Source organism: Rhinichthys klamathensis, unplaced genomic scaffold (assembly GCF_029890125.1).
Source record: "Rhinichthys klamathensis goyatoka isolate OS25496 unplaced genomic scaffold, OSU_Roscu_1.1 h1tg000055l_1, whole genome shotgun sequence".
Taxonomy (NCBI): Eukaryota; Metazoa; Chordata; class Actinopteri; order Cypriniformes; family Leuciscidae; genus Rhinichthys; species Rhinichthys klamathensis.
The window spans coordinates 440,714-467,983 of NW_026606600.1; the positions used below are offsets into that span (position 1 = coordinate 440,714).

Consider the following 27,270-nt stretch of genomic DNA (forward strand, 5'->3'; position numbering starts at 1 on the left):
ATTATTCATTTCAATTTACTTTAATCCAAAACGCAACTGTATAATATTCTACTTGATGATAAAATAATGATGATATGATAACATTGGTAACACATACAGTAGGTTTTTTTCACATCTTCTCTGGTTGAGTGACATGCCTTAACATTACAAATGTGACTGATGCAGCAAAATGACAGTGAAATAACACCATGCAGTGTGGTGAAGATTGCAACTGCGCTTGTCTGATAATTTTATATCCTTGAATATTCGTCTTATACTTGCTGTTGTGGACTCCAAATATTCCAACTCGTATCTACACTAGCAGGTTGCTTCATTTCACTGAATGATAACAGATTTTGTTTTGTTCATGAGTAGTGAGTAGTGAGTACTGAGCTGCGGATTCTACCCCCTTATAATAAACACTGCACTACAATTAATAAATATAAAAACCATTGTACATACTGTAATTTTGTAATCTTGATATCTAATTTTAACATTCGGTGACATATGGTCTAAATAGTTAATTGACTGTAGTATTGGAAATTTGCAAGGCTGCAATTCCCCTGGCTAGCCAGTGTTTGTTGCCTGCCAGGTATCCATGGTAGTCACGTGACTGCAAAGTGTGAATTAAGTCCTATTGTACCGAATTTTGGTTGTAGTTCCACCAGAGTTCCACTGGGGGCGATCGCCCATGAGTGCAAAATGAATGGGAGTCTATGGAGCCAGACGGCTAAATTTGTCTCTTTTTGCCGTTGAGAAATCTCAGATTTGACTGTAGGTTTTGCAAGTTCAACATGGGTTAGGTCGAAAGTTGAATGAACGAGTACTTATGTCCTTTCGATTTCTTACAGGTTGAGTTGTTGTTGCTCATAACACGCTAGCATTCTGCTAATGAACGCTGGTTGGTCAGTGAAGGACTTTTGACTTGAGCTCGGCGACTTCTAAGGGCCCCCCCCCCTTTTCCCCCCGCTACCACGCCCCTGTGTAGTGTCCTGCGCGGGACTGTTTTCTTCATCCCACTCCCGCCCGCCGAATTTTTGACCATTACCGCCCGCTCCCGCAACGTATGTGTTACACTCCCGCCCGCTACCGCAATATGTATGTCCACTCCCGCCCGCACCCGCAAAACTCGGATAATTTATTCCCGCACAATAATAGAGATGCACTGACTTTGTGTCTTCTGCCGTCCCGCAGGAAAAAAACGCGTATTTGTATTGCTATTGTTAAAGATTCATGGGGTTGTTGGTTTTGTTTCCCTGGCCTGCATGTATTCTGACGCACTGATCAGGAAGATGAATAGTAAATGTCAGACTTGCCTTGCTCAGGTTTTGTGCTGTAAATACCTCGTTTAAGGTTCTTTTCCACATCATTGACATCTCCATCATGTCGTTAGGCTACCTCCCAATCCCGCAGGGGGTTTTATTTGTCCGCCCATTCCCGCCCGCAGCAAAGTTCAAACCGCCCGCTCCCGCGAGATTTGCGTTGGGTCCCGCGGGACCCGGCGGGACTCAATCCCAATGCAGCCCTCTACCCCTGTGCACATCTACGTCATCAAGCTCAGTTTGAGCCTGCGCAGTGCGCTCGGCAATCAGGAAGTGAGTGCTTCTAATTGACTTCACTTTTCTCCGTTGAAGTCTATGGGGTCGCTGTGTCCATTTCTTTTACTATCTTTGGAAAGCGCCAAAGTGACTGAAGGATTGCCGTAAAGCAGTATCTCTGGTCGTACGATGTGTATGACGTCATTGACATTTTAAAAGACTTCTTAAAGCAAATAAGTGACTCTAAAAAATCTAACACCCAACAATGTGTAATTTCTTTGCATCTCGTTTCGAATACAACATTCAAATTACTAGACAAAAATTTATATCCTGAGAAAAGTGGATTTTGAGGGTATAGCTCCATAGACCTCCATTCATTCTGCACTCATCCTGTGAGCGCCCTCATATGGAACCAGAGTGGAACTGCAACCAGTTCAGAAGGCGGAAGTTTACTGAGAGTGGAAGTTATCCCCTTATTAGACATTCTCTGGTATCAAGAAGCTTGCAGGAAACGACTGAGGTGCCCTTGAGCAAGGCACCTAACCCCCAATCGATCCTCGGGCGCCGCAGTGAATGGCTGCCCACTGCTCCTGGTGTGTGTGTGTGTGTGTGTGTGTGTGTGTGTTCACTACTCACTGCTCCTAATGCCTGTGCACTAACTTGTGCCGAGTATGAGTTACTAGGCGTACTTCACTGAATGGAAAATTATTTGTCATGTTTGGCTCATGCCATGCCATGGCTCATCAATGAAGACAAGTAATATCTGATTTTTTCCCCAATAAAGAATCATTGTGTTGTGTTTGAGCTAAAAGCTTATAGTTTGTGTTATGTCCCAGCCCTAGATACACCAATTAACTTTTGTTGTAATAGCTGTCTAATTAAGCCACCTTTTTAACTAAGGCTACACAGTATTCATTACGATGTCATTAAAAATTGAAATAACTGATCATTATCTTCCTTTCTAAAGCTCTTTAGTAGATCAATTAAAGTAATTGCAATTTAGTTATGCCCACAGAGTGTCTGGTACAGGCACGTTTCAGTTTAATATTCATGATTATTGATATAATTAAGGGAACATATTTAATTAGAACAGTTCTCTTTTTAGTTCTCTAAGAACTAAAATCCTGTGAGATTAAGAATCAATTACAAACACTTTTGGAAACGGTTTTATCTGCAAGACTTCTGTATTCCCTGAGGATATAAGTATAATGGGATTTCTCCATTAAATTTACCTGTGGTATATTCTTAGCAGAACATATAAGACAACATGGGTCTACATTTTTATTTATGCTCTTTTATTTCTATAAACAGAGTATAGTACAATCAATTGTATAACATCTTGCTGGTGAGAGGATGTAATAAATAGCACCCAACTCTGTGATTGCCTGTAGCCATATTGACAGCTATCATGAACCAAAAAGATTAAAAGGTAAATTATATAAGGACTAAAATGATTGACATATTTGATTGATTGAAGAGTTTCATTGCTGTTCTTGTGATTTGAGAAAAGATTTCCGGTGCAAAAGGGACATAAAATATTGAAATAGCATCAAAATAAATACAGAAAGCTTTCTAAGTAGAACATGATGGACATCCAGGACACAGTAATAAAATGCATTTTTAGTTGTTTGTACTTGGGAAAGGAAGGTCCTCTTTCACTAATGTGATATTTTTCCTACAGAGGATTCCTGATGTTACTGATGTTTCATAAACAACTGATTTATGTTAAATTGGCTAATGTGTTGAATTGCATTTAGATAAAATGACAAACATTAATGCATAAAATGTCAAGTGTACAAGCACAAACACTAATTGTCAGACTCTCATTTACTTGCATGAAATGTAATGGACTCTCCAATTTAAATGCTTTAGCAGGGGTGAAATCAAAACTACTCTCAAAGAAGTCTCAATTTGAAACATTGTTTGAGGCATTTAAAGGGTGGTATGTTTTCAACAATTACATGAACAGTATAAAACAAACAGGACATTAAATGCGAAGTGGGGAGATTTGGTGCCAATAAATCCACCTATCAAACCTGAAAAAAAATGAAAACCCCTTTTCAGGTATGAATACACAATGAATTTGTGTTCTTGTTCTTATCTTCTGACTGACATTATGTAATTTACACACAAAGCAGAACGCATTGTCTGCAATCCGTGACAATCACAGTCAGCACAGTGTGAGTGAAGTGGCCTACTGTGACACACTGCCTATAGAAAACATTTGCTTTTTACTCGGCCGCTTTTTATTCATTTTCTAAATCCTTTCTAGAGATTTATTGTCTCCTTTTTGACATCCCTGACATCTTTTCCCATTTTCAGTTCATGTTTAACGCCCCCATGTTGTAATAGTGGATGTCTACAGTAAAAATGTGTGGATAATATATGCACAGGCCAGGCTGTCAGAGTCAGATTATTAATGATGAAACTCTATTAAATGTGTTTTTAATGGATGCAGGTTCATTTGATGTGTTAGCATTTTTTTTTTTTCATTTAAGGTATGGTGGTGCAGACCCATTAAAGGTTTTGTGTTTTCAGACAAAGACTCTGTATGAATCAGTTTTTCTTTATCAACATCTAAAAATAAACACTTTTGATATTTGATAGTCTTCACTTTTATTATTATTTTTAGACAATCAAGTACTGTAGACAAAGTAGGTAGATGTAAGAAAAATAAATAAAATGATCTCACTACAAGGAAAAGGGGTTATTGATATGCACTTATATGTAACACTGCTCTACAAGGTAGATTTGACCCTGATGAGGTATTATGTAACAATCCTAAAACCTTTAAATGAGTCATGGCAAATGCATTCAAATTTACATACTGCCCTCTTTTGGTTGATCTTGAAATGTAAAAACAGCTCATCTACATGTGGCATAGAGGCTCATTATTTTCAGTGTTATTTTATCATACACTCTTAAAAATAAAGGTTTAATGGCATCAATAGTCCCCTGAAGAACCTTTAACACCATTGGAAAAAAAGGTCCTTTAGATTATTAAACTAGAAAAAAAAAAATCTTTTAAGAACTGTTCACTGAAAGGTTCTTTGGGGAAGCCAAAATGGTTCTCCTGTGGTTTTACTGCGAAACCCCCCTTTGGAAACCTGTTATTTTAAAGAGTGTATTTACCTTGTGCAAAGCTGCTGCTGCTCAGTTTCATGTGGTAATTTATGGGAAGCACCCATTGAAATTTCATGAATGAAGAATCCTTTGATGCCAATTGAGTACCGAAATTCATTCTGTTTTTATTTTTTTTACATGTATTTATTGTTTATCCATGTAATGTCAATGCATTTGCTGTATTTCCTGCTAATTTTCTTTATAGTATTTTTTTGAAAAATGTTTACATACACTGCCGTTCAAAAGTTTTGGATCGGTAATATTTTTCATGTTTTTAAAAGAAGTCTCTTCTGCTCGCCAAGGCTGCATTTATTTGATTCAAATACAACAACAACAAAAACAGTAATATTGTATTATGACCATTTAAAATAACTGTTTTCTATTTTAATATACTTTAAAATGTAATTTATTCCTGTGATCAAAGCTGAATTTTCAGCATCATTACTCCAGTCTTTAGTGTCACATGATCCTTCAGAAATCATTATAATATGTCATTATAATATATATTTAAATAAAATAAATGCAGCCTTTGTGAGCAGAAGAGACTTCTTTTAAAAACATAAAAAATATTACAGATCCAAAACTTTTGACTGGTAGTGTATATGAGACAAATACTGTTATTAGTGTTATAAATAATGCTGCTCTATATCATATTTTTGTTTTTCCCTTAAAATGTTTGGCCTAAGATTGTCATGTGGTATGTATTAATATACCCACCCTTCAATGAGATTAACTTCCTTGTAGGCCTCTTTGGTAAGAAAGTGTTGTAAGAAGAAATAGGCTCTCAGCTTGGTTACGTGAAGGAATTTCAAGGTTACATGATGAGCTATTGTATTGGAAACAAGATGGGAATCAGAGAGCTGGAGTTTGAACATAGAACATTGTCCCAGTGGTTGTCTCTCTTCCCACGGCCATGCATTAGACTGAAGGGACAAGAGTATTTGACGGAACTGAGTGAGAAATAAAGAAATTATCTAACAATTGTCTTTCACTTTTATAAAGGAGAATTTATTTGTGTAAAGGTTTGTGATAATTGTTTTATAATACGTGTAAAAAAAATAATGATCTTTACATTGTGCTCAAAATAGTTTTTCAGTATGATTTAATTATACGATAAGAAAATGTATTATATATCAAATAAATATAAATCATTCATGTATATTAAATGCAAATACTTCACTATCATAATACAAACAAATCCCACCTGTATGAAAACCCTGAAAATCCATAAGCAATTTCTCTTCAAAGAAAGGTCAGACAGACAATTTCTTGCTGAATAACCCTTAAATAATGAATAATATATATGATATTCATATTCCAGAACATAACCCCCAAAACGTCCTTGAGTGGATAGTTTAAGACACAAGCAAGAATAAGTTCATCAGTTATTTGAATTTACAACCAACAGAGTAATTGCCTACAGCAATTAGCATGTTAAAACTTCACCACTGTGGCCGATATGACTTCAACACTCAATAATATATTCCAAAAAAATATAAACTCAGCAAAAAAAAAAAAAAACACCATCTCAATTTTAACTGCTTTTGCCCCAGCAAATTTCCTAATGTGTACATATTTGTATGAACATAAAAATGACATTTTCTTAGGCGTCTTACATTAGACACTGCAGTTTATTGCTCTGTCCATATCTGCAGTCCTCATGCCTCCCTGCAGCAGGACTATGGCATGTTCACACAGGAGATCAGGGACCCTGCGCATCTCTCTCCTGGTGTTTTTCAGAGTCAGTAGAAAGGTCTCTTCGGTGTCCTAAGTTATGGTCACAGTGACCTTAATTGTCTACCGCCTGTAAACTGTTAGTCTTAAGGACTGTTCCACAGGTGCATGCAGAATAATTGTTCATGGTTAATTAAAGAAGCATGAAAAACATTGTTGAAACCCTTTTCAATACATATCTGTGAAGCTTATTTGGATTTTACAAAATTATCATGAAAAAGGGATGTTTCATTTTTATATTAATAGAAGAGTTTCTTTATTTATGGTTCACTCTCTGGTGTGTTAGCAGGCTTCTCTTGTCTTTAAAGGTCTTCCCACACTCCGGGCAGAGGAACGGCCTTTCTCCCGTGTGAGTGCGCTCGTGCACTTTGACTTGTGACGTCTGTTTGAAGCCTGTGCCGCAGATGGAGCAGGTATAAGGCTTTTCTCCCGTATGTACTCTCTGATGTATCCTAAGCTCCGCAGTCCTGCGGAAGCTCTTTCCACACTCAGAGCAAGGATGAGGTCGTGCTTCACTGTGAGTGTTCACATGCATTTTCAGCTCATATGAGCGGCGGAAGCACTTTCCACATTCAGTGCAAGAATAGGGCTTCTCATCCGAGTGAGCACGCTGGTGACTCCTCAGTAAATACATATGAGTAAAGGCCTTTCCACAATCAGTACAATGATAATGCTTCTCTCCTTTGTGACATTGCTGGTGCTCTTTAAGTTGACAGAGCACACCGAAAGCTTCACTACAGATGCCGCAACTAAACTGTTTCTTTTCTGACTCAGGTGGCTGGTGCTCTTTTAATCTCCTGCTGTCAGTGAATGGTTTTCCGCACACAGTGCATGAATAAGGCTTTTCTCCTGTGTGAATGCGCTTGTGTGCAATCAAATTGGCATGTCCCTTGAAGCGCTTCTCGCACACGGGGCACGCGTAAGGCCTTTCTCCTGAATGAACGCGCCTGTGAACTTTAAGTCCGCCCAGCTGGCAGAACGTCTTCCCGCACTCTTTGCACTCGTAAGGTTTTTCACCAGTGTGAGTTCGTAAGTGAACCCGTAATGCACCGGATGTAGTAAAGGCCTTCCAGCATTGTGAGCACAGGTACGGCTTCTCTCCCGTATGAATCCTTTGGTGAATTCGTAGATCTATAAGTTGCTGGAAACCCTTGTTACACTCAGGGCAGTGATAGCGTTTTTCACCTTTATGAAGTCTGCGGTGATTAGAAAAGGACCCCGACTGAGCAAAGCTCTTGCCACATTCAGAACAGTGGTAGGGTTTTTCTCCTGAATGAACACGCAGATGCACTTTTAGTTCAAAAGATGTGATGAACCTCTTGCCACATTCAGTGCAACCATGAGGCCTCTCTCCTGAATGAACTAGTTTATGTCTTTTAAAGTGAACTGATGTTTTGAAGTTTCGTCCGCATTTAAAGCAATGGTGAATTGATCTGTTAGAGCGGACTCCTGTATTTTTGCCTTTTCTCCTTTTTCTTTTACCAGTTTCTAATAAGAAAAAAGACAATGGGCATGTAGCATGAGTTTAACATGAACAATAGAACATCTTACTATTCATTTGAAATAGAATTGCTTTTGTTGACAACAAATCACTTAAAATAAGGCAGCCCGTTGGCGTTGTCTTTTGAAATTAACCAGTATTCAAAAGTATGGGGTCAGTAATGTTTTTTATTTATTTATTTATTATTACTTTTATTTAGCAAGGACACAATAAATTGACCAAAAGTGATGGTAAAGTAAAATAAAAAAAAAATCTATTTTGAATAAATGCTTTTGAACCCTCTATCAATAAATCAGTGATGAAACTGTTGAATGGTACTGTAGGCTATATTGATACACTTCAAGTGCTTTTTTGCTTCAGGATCAAGATGTTTATCCCACAAAAGTGATTTTTTACAATGTATTAATATTAACAAACTGCATTGATCTAATAAAATTACAAAAATTATTACAATGACCATAGCTGAACAGGATTTTTTTTGTTAAACATCAGCATAAGAGTTATTTACCAGCCCAATGGGCTAAATTTTACTTTAGTATTAGGCATATTAATAATGTGAAGGGATGTATTATGGGTTTGCTATGTGGGGAGAATGTACTGGTTACGTTTTTGAGACAATCAGATGATTACTATTATTATATTATATATTAAGACCCTTGATCCTCACCTGACTATGGCTTTGTAAACTTTATCCATGATGTGGTTTATAATGGACTGTGGACGGTACAGAAACAGTGACAATGTTACACACTCTTGGCTTACTCTGGCTATTCTCTGCTGTCTCCAGACGACGATATGCTTGTCCCGTTTTAGCCACCGTAGCTTCTTCGAAAGGGAGGGGTGAGCAGTGGGCTGAGCCCTTAGTGCAACTCGCAACCGAACCACTAGATAGATGCCACTAAAAATCACACACTGCACCTTTAAAGAGTACAGACCACATCCCTCTAGTCTAAAGCAAATTCACTGCACAGATTTATTGTGGCTAGTTGTAGAAGAACCCAACCTAAATGGGATTTTATTCACGGTGGTGGCTTCTGTAAAATGTGAGCACAGAATTGTTGTTTGGCCGTTTTACCTTGTTTTGGGACTCCAGCCTCTTCCCTATCTGTGAGCATGGTTCTTGAATCCTGGAGGAGTGAATCCGGGTTGGCTGGACACATGCCAGAGGTGTCCTCATCCTTAACATCAGCATCTTTTTTTAACTCCACACAAATGCCAAACACACTGGGTTGACCACAAGAAGGTGGGCTTGGATCTTGCTTCTCTTCACCCACCTTAATCACTAGATGTAATTAGATACAAAAACATATTACATATACATAACAATGATCAATTGAATTCTTAACTAAGTGGACAGGCTTACTCACAGTGCTCTTGGTGTCCAGATGGGTTCGTTAGTATCTCTATTGCCGCCAGAAGAACATCCATGCCACGTATTACTCTTGGTCCGTCAAATAATAAAATGCATTAACCTTTTCTGAAGCAGGTGCATATGCTCCAATGGACCGCATAGATTCTTAAAAAGTTTCTAACAGTAAGCTAACATTTTAATCGCCGTTACAGTAACGTTATTGACACAAGCTCCGGAATTACAGGTGAAACTTTTGCTGCCTAGAGTCAGTAGCCTACAGCATGAATGACAGTGATGATCACTTCAGCGCTGCTTCAGTCGCCGCACATCTAACTGTTACAACTACACTTAAGTTCAATAATCATTTATGGCGTTAAACACAAAATCAGAACAGACAAGAAGTACACAAAGATCGAGGATCGTCTTGAAGGTGTCAATGTTTTTTTTATTTACTTCCTACTTCCGCATTAAGGGTAATGTTTCTGCGGATTCTCGTAAACCTGCTGGTTTACAGTTGAATTCAGTGATGCGTTTCTCCCACCGTTAGCCGACTATAATTGTCTCAAGTTCCGTTGATCTTTGTAGTAACGACTGAACTTGCGAACATAGTTGCTTTTGGAAAACGCACCCCAGTTAAGCTAAAGATCAGACAGAGCATTTCTGCCAGGTTTTCTACTAAAAATGATATGACTTTTTGCGATATTATTTAAGTTAAATACATATTAGTATAAAAAAAATGTGTGATATTGCCAATTAATCAGATGATACGCTACAGCAGTGTTTACTATGGATGAACGACACTTAATGCAATATGCCTCTCTAAATTCGTTCACCTTTTGTGCCCAGGGGGCGGCAGTATACTTAAATGAGAAAACGATTGCTGTTGCACCAGAGAAGGAGATGTTTGTTTGAAATTCTCTTTGTACAAAACTAGAAAGGCAGCTGCTGGTTTGAGATTGTATAGCCTGCAAGAGGCGTGTCTTGGCTCAAATACACTAGGCTTGGCTTGTACGAACGTCACATTTTCCACATAAATAAACAAAAAACAAACAAACATAAATGCGTTTTTCAAAGGTGAAAAGCTTAAAAATACATTCATAAAATGTGAGAATAATCGCCATGAGCCATCAGTCCATTTGCTACTACCGTTCTCGATCACGTGATCAGCAGCAGCGCGGTGCTACCGGAAGCCGCGCGCTAACGGAAGCCGCACGGACCGCTCTAGGTTCTGCCGTGTTTCCGTGGGGCTGCAAGCGTCTTCAATGTGGATCACTACATGGCGGTAACGCGGAACACTGCGGTAATGATGATTACCTAACGTGTTTACCTAAATATAAAAATAGTTTTAACATCTCCGTGGTTATAGTTAGCACAGATGAAATTAGTCGCAATAAGCCTCTTACTGTTTCAATATATCTTAAGTCGTGTGTACACGAGGCCTGCATGAAGGCTCGTTAGCCTCTGTTCATTGCTAACTAGGCTAGCAGCAAATTGCTATGGCGCTTATTTCAGAATTCTCTAGTATTTACCGTACATTACAAAGCGGCTACTGGCTGTTTAAGACGCATATATATGAATCCTGCACCGCTTGACTAAATCACTATATCTAAAAGCTGTAAGTCAGCTAGGATGTTTGCTGCTGCAATTTACCAACACAAGCGCGCCAATGCCGTGTCTTCAACCTCTCTTTGTTGATATATAGCCAGTCTGAAGGTGCTTAAACTCGCAGTTCACTTCAGTGATGATTGTGTGTTTACGTTAAGCCAGAAAGACCACCAAAACCAAACGCAAATGAAGGTTTCTATGAGTGGTCCAGTTTTGTAATATTTCTTATAAGATTTTTATGAGAACATTGTTTTCAGTACTAATACTACTGGCTCGTGAATCTGGTTTATGATAGATTCTTACAAGTTTGGATCCTGTAGTAAATTGGATTGAGCATGAAGAAAGTGCGGTGTTAGCATGTTTTTGTCAGGAAAGACAAATACTGTATTATAATGACTACTAGCAGTTTCTTAAAGGGATAGTTCCCCCAAAATACAATTTGTTTAATGTTGCTGCTAACTGTTTGACAGACTTTCTCCTGTGGAACACAAAAGGAGATGAATTGAAAAAGTAATTGGTGATTGAGGCCTTAACCTTTTGTGTTCCATGGAAGAAAGTAAGACAGCTATCCCTTTAATAGCTTCATCTCATTGCACTTGAACAGTGATTTAAATTATGCTATATGCGTTTCCATGAACCACAGATCATTGTTAAATTGTGAGTGCTTTGCCAGCAACTCTACACGGGCTTCCCGATCCTGGTTGGCACAGTAAGGTTCGCCTCATAGGTAAGCTGCAGAATTGGTCCTTTGCCTAATTGTATAAGTTAAAATATGCAGATGCTAAGTAGACTCACTATCTAGTCTCTATACAACTTGAATATGTGCCTTTTTATTCTTATTTTATTCTTAAATGTCCATTCTCAGTGAGGCAAAGGTCTGATGATGGAGAATGGACAAGGCACAGGTGCAAAGCTTGGATTACCGCCTCTTACTCCGGAGCAGCAGGAGGCGCTACAGAAGGTAATAATAGTTCTCTATTGGTTGACTTTACTTTTTTTTTTTTTTTTTACTTTTTATCTTTGTTGGAGACGAGGGGGGGATTGGGATCAGTACAGGTCATGGGCCAAACTCCAACCTGCATCACCTGCTCCAATGTGTCAAGAGCTTGCGTACTACTACTCCATCTAATAATAGATTCATAATTAAGAGTCAAGGCCACAGGAGGCTTCTGCATAAGTTGGATTGGAGCTCTTTTTTTTTTCATTTTGAAGGTTGGTACAAATTTTTTGTAGGATTCCTTTTTACCAAACTTGACCACTGTTCATCAGCAACTATTTCTGTTCTTCCTTTGCGTTGAAAGAATTCTCTGCAAACAAGCATGTACAGTGCACCATTATGGTGAATTGTCGGTGGCTATGTTTACATGCAACCAAATAATCTGTTAGTAATCGGATTGAAGGTTCAATCGGATTACTAACCCTCATGTAAATACCTTATCGGTCTGATTGAGCTCGAGTCGATCCGAATTAAATTGATCCAATTGAAAGGGTTGGTTTATTCCTTTTCTAATCTGATCGAGAGGACATGTAAACACTTGTTCGGATTGAAAACCGAAACTGAAAGGACTGCGCATGTGCAATGACGTTGAAATAGCAAAATGACGTATGACGCGCTGAATGAGCTGTTCTCCTGTTGAATAAGGTGTCATATAAATGAGTGTCCCGTCATTCTAAAATTCTCCTTTCCCTCAGCGTCTGTAAAGTGGAGCAGGACAACGTCCCACCAGTCCTTGTTTCGGATTCTCATCCTCAGACAACTGGTTTTGAACATGGGGAGGGGCATTTTTGCTGCGTGATAAATATAAGCAATATTAAGTCTGCTGTTTAAAACAAATAAAGAACCAATGTGGGAGAATGGTTATTATGGGCAAACAGCAGGAAACTCTGTATATTCATGCAGTGTGCGCTTGTCAAAAAATCTATCCCGATTTGAAGCTTGTGACATAAACGCACACATCAACCAGATCACGTTTAGCGTTCATGTAAACACTACATTCAGATTCATCAATCAGAATGAATCCAGTCCGATAGAAACAAAAGTTGTGCATGTAAACGTAGCCATTGTAGTAATAAGCACTCAACTATGTAGCACATATGGGAAAAATAGTGCATTTGGAATGATATAGTAAATAACCACTCTCAAAGGGATAGTTCACCCAAAACTGAAAATTTACTCACCCTGATTTACCTAGCCCATGTGAGCCATTCACTCACATTATAAAGCTTGGAAGAGCCAGGACATTTTTTAACATAACTCCGATTGTAGTTATCTGAAATAACATGTAGGGTAAGTGTCCCTATTAAGCCCACCAAAATCTAAGTCTAGGTTTTTTTCATAGATATTGACATAATTTATAAGAAAAATCATTTGTTAAAATGCAAGATTTATCTCTCATTTGAAAATTTATTAATAAGTTAATGTACAATTTAGAATATAAAATTAAGATAATTTAGGAATAAAGTCGGAAGTCTGGCATGGGCTTAATTGGTACTTTGGCACCATTTAAGCCCGCATGTGTTCCAAATAAGCCCACATCCTCATCGATTCACAAAATGTAAAAATTAAAGGTTCTCTAAGCCAGCCTTTCTCAAACTTTTTTCAGTCGGGGCACCTTTCAAAAGTGCATAAAATCTCAAGGCACCCCAGTGTAAAATATAAATTAAAAACACTGCATAACCTAAATGTAAATGCAAATGTCCTGTTTATTTAGACAGAACAGTAATGAACAGAGCATAATACGAACTGTAAATAACAATAACAATAATAATAACAATTTTACAGGGCTATCACTTTTGTGAAAAAATCATGATCGATTTTTGAGACATAAATGTTCATTGAATCGATTGTAAAATCGATTTTCCATGTCTAAAGACGTTTCCATTTTCAGCGCCAAATATAGGCAAATCCACGGACAACTAACAGGCATTAGCACGAGCGTAAAGAGTGCTGCTTGAGACGCGCACAAGTCAGCAATATTTCTGATGATTTATTGGCATGAAGTTTCGTGCGCAATGACAAACAGGAGTGCAAGATTCTCGAAAAACAATAAGGAGAGTGGACTGCCATAACATCAATGAAAAACATCACTGCAGGCTTCAACATGGCTGTGTTTACGATTAGAAATGTCAAACAAATTTCGCCTATGTGGGCGATTGTAGGCCGGATCTGTATCTGTATGCATGGGACTGTCTGAATACCGGCAGAATTCACATTTTTGTTGTAAAAAGAGACACATTATGCAGAAGTATAGTATAGTTTGTATGTGTGTGTGTCAGAGCCTGCAGTTGCTGTGTGACGCGCGTGTCGTGACGAGCTGGACGCGCTCCGAGAGAAGGCCGTTAAAATCGATTCCCTATTTTCGGTTTCGATACTTGTGTTGGTTGGTCCGATCGATTGTGCAATCGATTTTCGAACGTAAAGTGACAGCCCTTTTGCAAAGTAATTCACAAAATAATTAATCAGAGACACAAATGCCATACAACCGTAAGGGCTCAAACATATAGCCTATCAATGATAATATTGTGGTAAAAAAAATTGATTTGCTTATAATTAACATGACAATGTGTACAAAACTAAAGTGGCCTAAATTCACGTTTATTTTTTACGTTTCTGTCAGTCTGAGGTGTTGTTGCTATAACGCGTTGCTATGGGTTGCGTCAAGTTGTGTGTGTGTCTTGCTTCGGTCTTGTGAGACGGATTTTTATGGTTAATTTTATATATATATATTTATCTAAAATGAATTTACAATTTTATTAATACGTTCATATGTTTAAAAAGAAGAAGAATGTATTTAGCTATGTAAATTCAAATATATATATATTTTTTTTTAGCCTACATAATTTTTTGGCGGCACCCCTGACAAAGTCAGGGGGCACCCCAGTGTGCCGCGGCACCCACTTTGAGAAAGGCTGCTCTAAGCGATGTCGGGTGACGTCACTTCTTGTTGACGTTTAAAGTATTGTCAAACAAAACGGAGGCTAGCTAGACCCTCCCTCCTCCTCATCCGTGCACAAACCCCGCCCCCAAGTCCTTCTTGTCGGTGATTGGCTGGAACTGTTTGTCATGTTTCGTGGAGCGGGTTAGCCCAGTTTTTTTTTTTTGCTGTTTGTGGAGCCTGGGCTGTCTACAGAGATCGCGTTTCTTTACAGTGTGTTCAGGGGACAGGCAGCCAGCGGATAGTGAGGAGATGTTTGCTGTATGTGACAAATGTTTTGGCCTAAAAAACGTGTGACATCGCTTAGAGCACCTTTAAATGATTTAAAAAAAAAAAAGTGAAACATCAATATATTTATTCAGTGACAGGGAAGTATTAAAAAAAAATCCTTTTGCTAATGTTTGATTAGAGCCCTGGGTGGGATGGATAGGTGTTAGTGGCCGGTGGTCTGCAGCCTTAAGTCATCTTGACTGGAGTTGTAGCTGGAGTCAAGCTGGAAGTTTGACCGGGTGTATCTCGGGAGCCAAGCCGAGTTGGGGCTCCATACTCTGGGCTTAGGGGGGCCTCCTAGTGGACACCCCACACCGGGATTCTGGAGCCTTAAGTCAGCTTGGCTCCCGAGTTATGCCTGGTCAAATGTGTAAGTTTGACCGGGTGTATCTAGGGAAGGAAGCCGATTTGGGGCTCCAGACTCTGGGGTTTTGCGGGGTCTCCTAGTGGGCCCCCCATACCGGGATTCTGGAGCCTTAAGTCGGCTTGGCTCCCGAGTTATGCCTGGTCAAAGGTGGAAGTTTAACCGGATGTATCTCGGGAAGGAAGCCGATTTGGGGCTCCAGACTTTCAGAAAATGTATCAAAGTTTGCAATTAGAGGGATTCCTCATTGAAACGCATGTGGGCTTAAATGGTTTCACAGTGAGTAATGGTGAAAAAAAGACAATGTTTTCCTTTAAAAATGTAAGATATGTTTACAAATACATGCATGGAGCTTAAATATACTGTGGACTTAGTATCATAGTACTTTTTATTGTGCCCACATTGAGAAATGTTAAGTTTTTTTCATTCAATATTAGCTTGTATTGGCTATAGTTTGCATGCGTTTTGTGGCACTGTACCATTTAAGCCCATCTTTAAAAAAAGTTAATTTATGAAAATAATCTTCTCTACAAAAGTTATGATGTATTTATTTGTAAATGAATGTGAAATGAATCCCAAAACATTTAGTGTTTGCAGTTCACATGCTTAATTCTTTGGCAGTCCATCTTTCTGTAAGGAAAATGGTTTGAAATAGAGATTAGCTTTGAAGCAAGCTAATAAAACTCATCTTTCCATTTAAAGGAAAATAATTTTTTTTTATTAGTTTATTTGTCAGGGACAATGCAGCGCACATTATTACATATATAATTATCATAGACAAAGCCATAACAAAATGTGTAAATGTGTTGCATAAAAGGTTTCTAGCCAGTAGGCTAATTTGCAACCCCAGTCCCTGGTCAGGCCTTTCTAAAAACATATACTAAAACATAGCGTAGATTACACAATCAGGCATAAAAATACATTATAAACACTAACATTGACATTTTACACAATCCCGACCACATTACACTAAACAACACATCACATCCAGCACAGACAAAAAAATCACTCAATGTCCACATATTTGATTTTCTTTCAGCCAGTGTTTCACCTTTCTATTAAATGCTTTCAGGTCAGTTTCTGTTTTTATTTCTGTTGGTAAATCATTCCAAAAATGGGTCCCTATCACTGAAAAACTTGACTGGCCAAAAGTGGTTTTGCACCTCTCTGCTATGCAGTTGCCACCCGCTGCTCTCCTAGTGGCAACTCTCCTTATGTTTATTTTTGTCACAAAAGGACAGAGTACGGCTGGAGCTAGATTATTTATGCATTTAAAAATCAGCTTAAGAAAGGAAAACTTAATAAAACTATCAAAATCTAAAAGATTGTATTTCTGTACAATTAATCAGTGATGCCACATAATTGGTTTCTGATCCATAATTTTCAGTGCTTGTTTGTATAATGATATGATGGTTTTGACTGTTGTCTGGGAGGCTTGGCCCCATATAGCAACACAATAAGATAAATGAGAGAGTATCATAGCATGAAAAAAAACAGCAAAGCTGCCTTGACAGGTATATGATGCCTAATCATTCTAAAACAGTTTAGGTTTGTCCGGACAGTCTTACAGTTTATTAATGTGTATATTGAATTTGGATATAAAATGATCTAGTATTTGTTCATACACAAAAAACAATACATTTAACTCTTATTTGACATATCAATGTCGTTGACAAAGAAATGGCTGAAAATTGCAGAAATGTGTTGATTTCTGAAGGGTCCCGAAACACAAAAGTTTTGAGGTGACTTTGTGTGAGGTCCCCTGATACAGCATGCACATGGGTGGGGCTAACTCAACATTGCCAAATGTGATTGGTATGCAATAAAAAATGCCAGGTAAGTAACAAATCACTGGATTGGTTAAAATAATGAGCAGCATAAAATATTATTTTCTCTTTTTTTTTATTTGACTTCAGAGTTGAAAATGGGCTTAAAGGGTACATGGGCTTAATGGGTACACTTACCCTACACCTAGGATGACTTGAGGCTGAGTAAATCATGGGGTAATTTTCATTTTTGGGTGAACTATCCCTTTAAAACTCATCAGCCTCCTTGCTTAATTTGTGTTCTCTTGTTTAGGCTAAGAAGTATGCAATGGAACAGAGCATCAAGAGTGTTTTAGTGAAACAGACCATCGCCCACCAGCAACAGCAGCTCACTAACTTACAGGTGAGCTGATACGATGATCTGAATATGAAGAATGCTTTAAATGTATTAAATGTTGCTTTCTTGTTTGAGAAAATTTACAGAATTGATGCATCTGATTTTGTCACCAGTAGTGTAACTAAAACCACATGGTGTACACAATGGCATGTCATGTAAAGGGTTCATTGTCTTTTCAGCATTATAAATCCTACAGAAGTCTGCAAAAAGGAATTAATATTTCATACTTGCATCTTATAAAATATTGGGTGCTATTTTATTTATACATTAGGATTCATGAATAATCATGACATTTTAAATGATCACTCTTTTTAAACAACATGATATCTGTAATGACAACTCCTGTAAGCGGTGTGAAATTGATAATGGCAAGTTTTTGACCTTCAGGAAGTCCCTTCAGTTTTTCCCACACATCACAAGTTTTGTGAATGCTCTTTTTTTTTTTTTTTTTGTCAGATTAGCCTCAGGTTTAGACTGAAACACTCAACTGGAACTCATCATGCATTATTTGTTTGAGGTCTGGTATTTCTGGGACTCATACTTGTTACTACCACACCTAGATTAAGTGTTTCTGTTTAAATTTATCAATGAATCAAGAAATTGGACATAGTACTACTGCATGCACTGCACTTCCCAAGCAGACGTCATGATGACTGAAAAGTCAACAACAGATGAGTTACCAAAGGATGCTTATACACACCCTATGCTCAGTTTATTTCTTGGAAAATCTGAGCAGCCTACTTGTTGCCTTTGTTGAAAGCAATGCCTGTTAGTGTCTCTGTTGCTTTAACTGTGAAATGTTTCAGGTTTCAGTCAAATTTAAGTGGTGATTTAAAGAGGTGGGCAGAGTTTAAAGTTGAGTTCGGAGGCATTGACCACCAGTCATAGAGACTGTCTGGAATACTATGTCTGTCTTCAAAGGATAAAAGAGATATCTAACCTTTTTCAGCACTTTTCCATCTTTACTGTGTTTCAGATGGCAGCAGTGACAATGGGCTTTGGAGATCCTCTCTCATCTTTACAATCGGTCAATAGATTAACTATTATTTACCTTCTGTACGCATTTTGGCATAATGACCGTTACCCTTCTTTAACCGGCATTGGCCTGATACACTAGACATTGCAGCAGCATATTTAAAAAGCAGACTTGGCTTTGTTGTGAATGAAATGTTTGTTTTTGGTCACCCATTTCATTAAGCAGGATGCAAGATGACACAACATGAACTACCTCCATAAACTGACTGTACTGTTTCAGTGTTAATGAATGCCATGGGAGCTGTTTTAAATAACAGGAACAGGATATTATAGGTCATTATAGAGAGTTTTAATATGACAATTACACAGGACACTTCTAATTTACTGACAATCCTTCCCATATTTGCCACCCTGAATCACTGCATGGCCACCTGTGTGTGTGTGTGTGTGCGCCCTCATTTAACTGGTCATTGATTGAAATTTATTTCTCAACCTGAAGCTCCTTTTTCTGTCACAAGAAATCTTGTGGGGATTGTGTGTTGTGAATGGTGTGGATGATCCATTTCTCCTTTGTGAATATGCTGTGGCATATAATTGTCATCTTTGTCTGCTGAAAAAGAGGGATAGCGGTCACTACGACAATCCAAATTGAATCTGCCTAAACTTTGAGCCTTGTGTGTAATCGTATACTTTCGTCATGTGACTGACATACAATTTAAAACTTGAATGATAAAAAATGATTAAAGAATGATAAATGTGTTGTTTGGTGTAAAAAAAGAAGTGTAAAATAGATAGATTTATGCTGATTCTCCCTCAACAGTGATCTGATATGTAAGTCCAAAAGCTCACCTCATGAAAAGAGAACTGATTTCACATCAGCTCATTATGCAGGGTATTTAGTTGTGCTAATGGGTTACTTTGAAATGTTAACTATTTAGGCTATCAGTATTCTTGGATAGAATTCAGGTTAGTTATAACGAAACATGTTTTAGTCTGCAAGCACACACGCTAATTTAGGAACGTGCAAGCAGCACTCTCGAAATGGTAAGAAGGGGCTGTGCCACATGTTCCTAATTCACGATGCTGTGCTTGTCGTTAATGGTAAGTGATGTAAGTAATGAGTAAGCATAGAGGACCAAAGGAAGTGGAAACTAGCACTAAAAACAGCAGCTTAAATCTTTAATCCTTTGCTATATTTGATCTCATTGTTTTTGGTGCTTTGTTTTTCCCCAGTTTTTTATTCAGTAGCTAATATTCTCTCCTGTTGTCTCTTCCTTTCATGACCACCAGGTGGCAGCACAGAGGCAGAGAGCTCTGGCCATCATGTGTCGTGTGTATGTGGGCTCCATTTATTACGAGCTGGGGGAGGATACCATCCGGCAGGCCTTCGCCCCCTTTGGTCCCATTAAGAGCATTGATATGTCCTGGGACTCTGTCACCATGAAACACAAGGTATGCTTTTAGAGTCTATAACATTTCTGAGTTGTATTTTATTCCAAAATCTGCAGAATTAAATAATACATTTGCAAATAGACAATGTAGAATATATGTAGTAGTGCTACAAATTATATGAATGTGTTCAGTGTGGGTCAAGACTTGAAACATTACTATTTTTAAGTCTTTCTGAGCAAAAAAGTAATAATGCCTGTATTTATTTGATCAAAGATAGATTGTGAAATATTATTACAATTTAAAATAATTGTTTGAATATACTTTAAAATATAATGTGATGCAAAGCAAAAAAAATAATTGCCATTACTCCAGTCTTCAATTACATGATCCCTCAGAAATCATTCTAATATGCTGATATGCTACTCAAGAAACCTTACTTATAACTATCAATGTATTCCACAAATAATATTTTTGTGATACATTTTTGCAGGATTCTTTGATAAATAGTTAAAAAGAACATTTTTTTGAAATAGAAATCTTTTGTAACATTACAAATGTTTTACTGTTACTTCTGATCAATTCAATGCATCCTTTCAGAATGGAAGTATTTCTTTCAAAAAATATTACTGACTCCAGACTTTTGAATTGAATAAAAGCAAAATGTATTTAATTTTTTATATGATTATTTTTTTTATTTCTGTGAGGATGGTGGATATGACCCATACAAACTTGAGTGAAATTCACCCTACCGTAAAGGCAGGAAGCATGTAAACATTGTACACATTGGAAATTCTGTCACAGGGCTTTGCCTTTGTTGAGTATGAAGTTCCTGAAGCAGCTCAGCTGGCCTTGGAGCAGATGAACTCAGTCATGCTGGGTGGGAGGAACATTAAGGTGGGTTCCAAACAGGACAATCAATCTAAAACTCCTGTTTAAACAGCTGACAAGGAACTGTTTTATTTTCTGATTTGCTGCTTTTGTGTTTGCAAGATGCAGAGAAGCTGTCAGTAGACTTACTGTAGCCCTGCTAGTACCTGTTGTGCGTGCGTGTGTGTGTGCTTGTGCACTACTTAGGTGCTCTCCTCTTTACGTGTGTTTCTGTCCTCTAACCTGAATGTGAGCGTATGCGATGTCATGCTTCCATACTGTCATACTGTTTGTTTTCGGAGCTCATTTTCTCTAGGAGCTGCAGAAAGAATTGTTCGTTTGAGGCAGGTTCTTCTCTGTCTGGGATGTGCTGATGATGGGCTGCGCCTGGCTGGTGTTTGCATGGCCGCCCCAACTGCAGTACAGATGCCACCAAATAAAAATCAAACTGTTTTTTAACAATCACAGACACATTAGTGATCAAACATGAATCAACCTTTTATTGTCCTTTAACATCTATGATCTCATAGTGACTAGACAAGAATTAGCTATTGTTAAAGTGCTATCTTATTTCTTTGCCTTTGTAAAAAAAATATATATATAAAGTTTATCACCGAATGTATTCTCCATGTATATAAATTTCTAACATAGTGAGAATGTCTTCTGATAACTTCATTAGTTTGAGGGCTGAGCTACATTAAAGTTTATCTTATACTGTACTTTTTTAGACTGGTAGTGCAGTTTTTCTCAACCACGTGCATTTACATACACACGCACACACTCACTCCTTTATACACTTCCACTTAGTGGCCCATGTGCTGGTATGTGTACTGTAGGTGGGGCGGCCAAGTAACATTGGACAGGCGCAGCCTATCATTGACCAACTGGCAGAGGAGGCACGTGCCTTCAACCGAATCTATGTTGCCTCTATCCACCCTGATCTATCTGACGAGGACATCAAGAGCGTCTTTGAGGCCTTCGGAAAGATTAAAAGTTGCATGCTGGTGCGGGAACCCACCACAGGAAAGCACAAGGGCTACGGATTTATTGGTGAGCTGCTCTAGTAAGCATTGTAAACACTGTGTGGAGATTGAGTCATTGCTGTATGTTGTACTACTGTACAACTGAATTAAATTCCACAGTGTTCCAGCATATCATGCTTATGAAATGTCTTTCCAGATCCAGATATTTTCAGTGAAGTTCACTGAGTTGTTCCATGCTCTTTACCTATAGAGATGGCAAGTTAAAATGTGAATGGTTACAAAACACTTTTGTATGTACAGATTTATTAGAGACAATAGAAAGATGCTAGCAGTGTTTTCCTTTCAATTACAAGTACATCAACTAAAGGATAATAGAGCAAGAAAGAATCAAATGTGTTGACATTACTAAAGATTCAAGAAATGTATGAAAACAAAAGCCTAAATTGAGGAACTGGTCTGTCCATTTCATCATGGGTAGAATACGATAAGCCTCAGTCATCACTGGATGCCGTCTCATCTATGAACCTGTTTGACCTTGGAGGTCAGTACCTAAGAGTGGGGAAGGCTGTTACTCCTCCCATGCCTCTCTTGACACCTATGACCCCTGGAGGTCTGCCCCCTGCTGCAGCTGTGGCGGCTGCTGCTGCCACCGCCAAGATCACTGCCCAGGTGAGAATTAAACCTTAGATTAGGCTGAACACTGCGTTACTATCATAAGGGTAGTAGTCAAATTTTGGAAATTTGGTAGATTTCAGAATGATATGCTAATGCATTTACAGCTGCACATGGTTAAACGTTTTGAACAATCTCTTGTGTATGTTGTGTTACCGTATCTATTTGCTTATCAAACTAGATCGGACTGAAATCAGGGATTTCATAATTGTTGTTAATGCATTTGTAGGAGGCTGTTGCTGGGTCAGTGCTGGGTTCTCTTGCTTCACCAGCACACATTCTCAGTCAGCAAATGGGACTTCCACAGGCTGTACTGGCTGCCCAGGCCCCTGGGATCATCACAGGTCTGCAAAAATCAATGAACAGGGATCTTTGACTACTTTTATTGGCCTAATGCAGTTTAAATTGAATTCTTAAGCCCCCTGATGGCCTGTTCACACCTGAATGTTTGGTGCAATAAACATTTTAATATCCTCAGACCAACATTCACATGTCGCCAATGCAACATTTTGAGATGTTTGAGTGTTCTAATCTCTTTATATGAGAATAATAAGAATAATGCTGGCCAACCAATAATATTCCTGCTTTTAGTCACATGCCCAGAGCTGCTGTTGCTGTTACATAAAACTACTACTTGGTGGCGCTGTGTTGGTGTGAACAGGCATTGAATTGATACACATTCAAGGGGTACCATTATAGCATCTTATTAACAGCAAACTTTCTGAATCATGAAAATCTAGCTGGATGAAATTGTCACAAAAAATGAAAGCTTATAAAGCATTTAAATCTGTACTAAAATTGTTCTCTAAAGAGAGAATTGAATCTTAACTGAATAATTCTCTTGTTAATCCATTCGATAGGTGTGACACCTGCTCGCCCCACTCTCCCTGTAGTCCCACAGGTTGGTTTGGTCAACCCAGTACTAGCATCCCCACCAGTCACAACATCTGCTTCTGTGGGAACACCAACATCTACAGCTCAAACACATACAGAAGTCAAGAGAGAGGAAGACAACAGGCGGCCTGAAGAAGATCCGAGTGCACCGGTTGGAAATGGACAGGACAGTGAACTGGAGCAGCTAAGTGTCAGTGCAAGTGGAGGAAAACAAACGGTCATACTGTCAAAGGTTAGACAGCATCACCATGGTTGTATGTTAAAGAGATAGTTCATCCAAAAATTCAAATTCTGTCATTAATTACTCACCCTCATGTCATTCCAAACCCGTAAGACTTTCGTTCATCTTTAGAACACAAATTAAGGATTTTCTTTTTTTAATCTGAGAGCTTTCTGTCCCTCCATAGACAGCTATGCGAGTACCACTTTGACACTTCAAAAAGTTAATAAAGAGATCGTAAAACGAAGTCATATGAATTGAGCGGTTTAGTCCAAATTTTCTGAAGAGACTCACTTTATATGATGAACAGATTGAATTTAGGATTGATTTTTATTCACATATGAACATTGATAGGCGAACATAAATAAGCTCAACCGAACCTGCTTGATGCACGAGAACAAACCTCATTGGTTCTTGTGGAAGCTCAAACGTGCTTCATAACAGGAGAATGAAACACATTGGTTTTCACACGTCAAGCGAACGTGCTTGAGCTTCTGTTTATCACAACTGATGTGCAAGTTGATGAATGTTTAGATGTGAATAAAAGCCTAAATTAAATCTGTTCAACATAAAGCGATCGAGTCTCTTCAGAAAATTGACTAAACAGCTCAATTCGTATGGATTAGTATTACGATCTCTTTATGAACTTTTTGAAGCATCAAAGTGGTAGTTGTGGCTAGTGATCGACCGATATATCGGCCAGCCGATATATCGGGCCGATATTTGCGGTTTTTACGTGTATCGGAATCGGCCGATACGCGGCTGCTGCGTTCGCCGATAGTTTTTTCCCGGCATTATTTATAGACAGGAGTCCACAGGCAGCTCTGTGCTGCTGGAGACGCTGCAGTTCACGTGCAGACCCTGCACTGTCCCTCCCCCACTAGCAGAGTGCAACCTGCGCTTCAAGATAACGGTAACTTTTAAACTTTCAAAGCATCTTTTAACTGTTTGACTGCTGAAATATTGTCAAACACTTTGAAAATGGAAACACGTTGCTCTATAACTGTTATGTGGTTGCAACTATATAGCTAAGCAAGTTTGTGGGTCTAAATGGAAAACGCGAATGACTCGTCTATAAAACTGCTTGCTTGCCATTGTATTTAGGGAGCTGCAAATAGCTGTAGGCTATCCGATCAGTATGCATTAGGGCTGTCAATGAATATTCTAAATACGAATATATATTCGAATAGTTTCAAAAAACTGAATTTTGAAGGTGAAAATTAATATTCGAATGTGGAAAAACACGCCCGCGGTAGCAGACTAACGTTACCACAGCACAGCTCGCTCAGTGTCGGTTCTATGTACTGTGAAACTTCAATTAATGTATTTGTTTCAATCACTGAATATAGCCTGCTATATACCTTAAATTGCTTGCACAAAACTCTTGATCAGCACTCAACATTTGTTTGTTGCTGTTCATTTAACCCGGTATGCGCGGAGAGCGTGAGGGTGAGTGCGAGAGAGAGAGAGTGCGCCTGCGAGTCCGGGCGAGCCAGAGTGAGCTCTGCGGTCTTGGCCATTAGTTGATTTACTCGTTTTTTTTTGTAGTAATACGTTGTCAAATATGTTTAAACTCAAATAAGCTACTTAATACTAGTAGTTATGTCTCTTTGTATTAATTTGTCCTGTTATTGACGTAATGCGCGTCATTGACCAAATGCACGACGATATGTTCAAATATGTTTTTTTGAAGGGAATATACAAACGCCATTTGAGCAATTTTGACAGCCCTAGTATGCGTACGGTAGCTGTTACGAACACTGGTCATAGGATAAGTAATACCAACGTTGTTCCGTGCTTTTTGTGGGAGATTTATTCAGCGACCACCTGGCTGAGGTTTGGATGCGTGTGGTGTGTGTCTCCCTCGCCATCGCAGTGATATTAGAGACTAGACATGCTCATTTTATTTTATGTAGAAAAATTTAAACCATGGCAGTAAATAGTTCGTTACTTTTAAAATGAAGTACAGTGTGCACTGTGCACTTTATTATGCTGGTTGCTACTGTGTGCAATAGTGTAATTATTTTATTTATGCTTAAATATTTATTTTCAGCAGTGAACTTTTTTTTGTTCTACCTCATGTTTTTAATATTTGTTAAATATTGTTTATCTACTTGTTCTTGTTCTACCTCACATGTTTTTACTATTCGTTAAATATTGATTTTTTTCGTTAAATAAATGTTACTTTTATTAAATTGAGACCTGTAACATTTTTTAACATCATGTCATTTTTATGATGTAAATTGAGGGAGCAAAATGTATCGGCTCCAAATATCGGCTCAAGAAAATCGGCAGCCCGTATCGGTCATCGGCTAAGGCTAATGGGGAAAAAATCGGTATCGGCACTAAAAAATCCATATCGGTCGATCCCTAGTTGTGGCTGTCTATGGAGGAATCGAAAGCTCTCAGATTCCATCAAAAAGTTCTTCATTTGTGTTCAGAAGATGAACGAAAGTCTTACAGGTTTGGAAAGATATGAGGGTGAGTAATTAATGACAAAATATTTTTGGGTGAACCAACCCTTAAAAGATTATAGAGAACAATTGTAAAAGGGTCAGTCCTGAAAGCAAGTTAAGAGCAGTAATTCAGAAATTACTTAGGTTTGCATCATACTAATTTTTGAGCACTACTTAGGAGGCATTGAATGAATAAATCAAAAGTTTATACAAGAAGCCAAGTTTAAAATATCAGTTTAATGATATGCCCACATTCTCTTTACCCACATTCAGTCAACAGTTATGGTGCTACGCAACATGGTGGGCCCAGAGGACATTGACGATGACCTGGAAGGCGAAGTGATGGAGGAATGTGGGAAGTATGGTGCTGTTAATCGGGTTATCATATACCAAGAACGACAGGGTGAGGAGGACGATGCTGAGATAATAGTGAAGATCTTCGTGGAGTTCTCTGATGCTGATGAAATGAACAAGGCCATCCAAGCTCTCAACAACCGCTGGTTTGCAGGTCGCAAGGTTGTTGCCGAGTTGTACGATCAAGAGCGTTTTAATAACAGTGACCTCACTGCATAAGACTGTCCCGAAATGGCCACTGGCCCCGTTTCTTGGCACTCAAACTTACCCAGCTTTCATCACTGCTGCTTGAGATCTGGGCCTCTTTGAAACTTGTAATTATTTTTTTATTGATGTTGATAGTAATAATATTATTGGAAAAATCCCAATGGTGGGATTTAGCTTAGGACAAAAAAACATGCTCCTCATACATTTACTTCGTGTCACCTACTGTGAAAGACTTGCATTTTTTTAACAGTCATTATTTGCAGGGTTTTGTTTTCTAATTTCGAAGAAAAGATACAATTTTCCCCATTACCACCCAATTTTTTTTTTTTTTTTTTTTTTTTTTTTTTTTTTTTTTTTTTACAAATGGCAACTTTTTCTCCACTGACATTGTTCAGATTCTAAACATTGTGTTGGTGACATTGGTTCTGGCTTTACCAAAACAATAAATTTGTCTAATATGCAGTGTTGTCTCGTCATTTATATGGATGGTTGGATCAGGACATAAAGGATTGGCCACTCCCCTGATATACACCTCACAAACGCACACCATGATACACACAGTAGAAAATAAAAGTTTAATTTAGGAGATTTGCTGGTGATTTTTAATCCGATAATGGTTAGAATTTGCAGTACAAAAACCAGCAATTGCATAATTGTGAATTATGAAATTATTTTAAATGGTAAAAA

General features: G+C 38.3%; 2 protein-coding genes across 4 annotated transcripts; one reads left to right on the plus strand and one right to left on the minus strand.

The window, feature by feature from the left end:
- Positions 1 to 5,713: 5,713 nt before the first annotated feature.
- On the minus strand, positions 5,714 to 9,486 carry LOC130083386 (gastrula zinc finger protein XlCGF28.1-like). Of its 2 annotated transcripts, none has more exons than XM_056248393.1 (3): positions 9,243 to 9,486; positions 8,951 to 9,149; positions 5,714 to 7,862 (listed from the first exon to the last, which is right to left on the minus strand). In XM_056248393.1, exons 2-3 carry the CDS (start codon positions 9,033 to 9,035, stop codon positions 6,631 to 6,633), a joined length of 1,317 nt encoding a protein of 438 aa, XP_056104368.1. In that variant the 5' UTR covers positions 9,036 to 9,149; positions 9,243 to 9,486; the 3' UTR covers positions 5,714 to 6,630. The 2 variants fall into 2 exon arrangements, with proteins under 2 accessions (XP_056104368.1, XP_056104367.1); XM_056248392.1 differs by having other exon boundaries at positions 8,951 to 9,157.
- Positions 9,487 to 10,421: 935 nt separating this feature from the next.
- puf60b (poly-U binding splicing factor b) lies at positions 10,422 to 27,045 on the plus strand. Of its 2 annotated transcripts, XM_056248394.1 has the most exons (12): positions 10,422 to 10,526; positions 11,475 to 11,558; positions 11,697 to 11,792; positions 17,480 to 17,569; positions 18,540 to 18,590; positions 19,829 to 19,990; positions 20,732 to 20,824; positions 21,634 to 21,847; positions 22,259 to 22,449; positions 22,682 to 22,796; positions 23,313 to 23,578; positions 26,296 to 27,045. In XM_056248394.1, exons 3-12 carry the CDS (start codon positions 11,712 to 11,714, stop codon positions 26,593 to 26,595), a joined length of 1,563 nt encoding a protein of 520 aa, XP_056104369.1. In that variant the 5' UTR covers positions 10,422 to 10,526; positions 11,475 to 11,558; positions 11,697 to 11,711; the 3' UTR covers positions 26,596 to 27,045. The 2 variants fall into 2 exon arrangements, with proteins under 2 accessions (XP_056104369.1, XP_056104370.1); XM_056248395.1 differs by lacking the exon at positions 18,540 to 18,590.
- Positions 27,046 to 27,270: the final 225 nt, after the last annotated feature.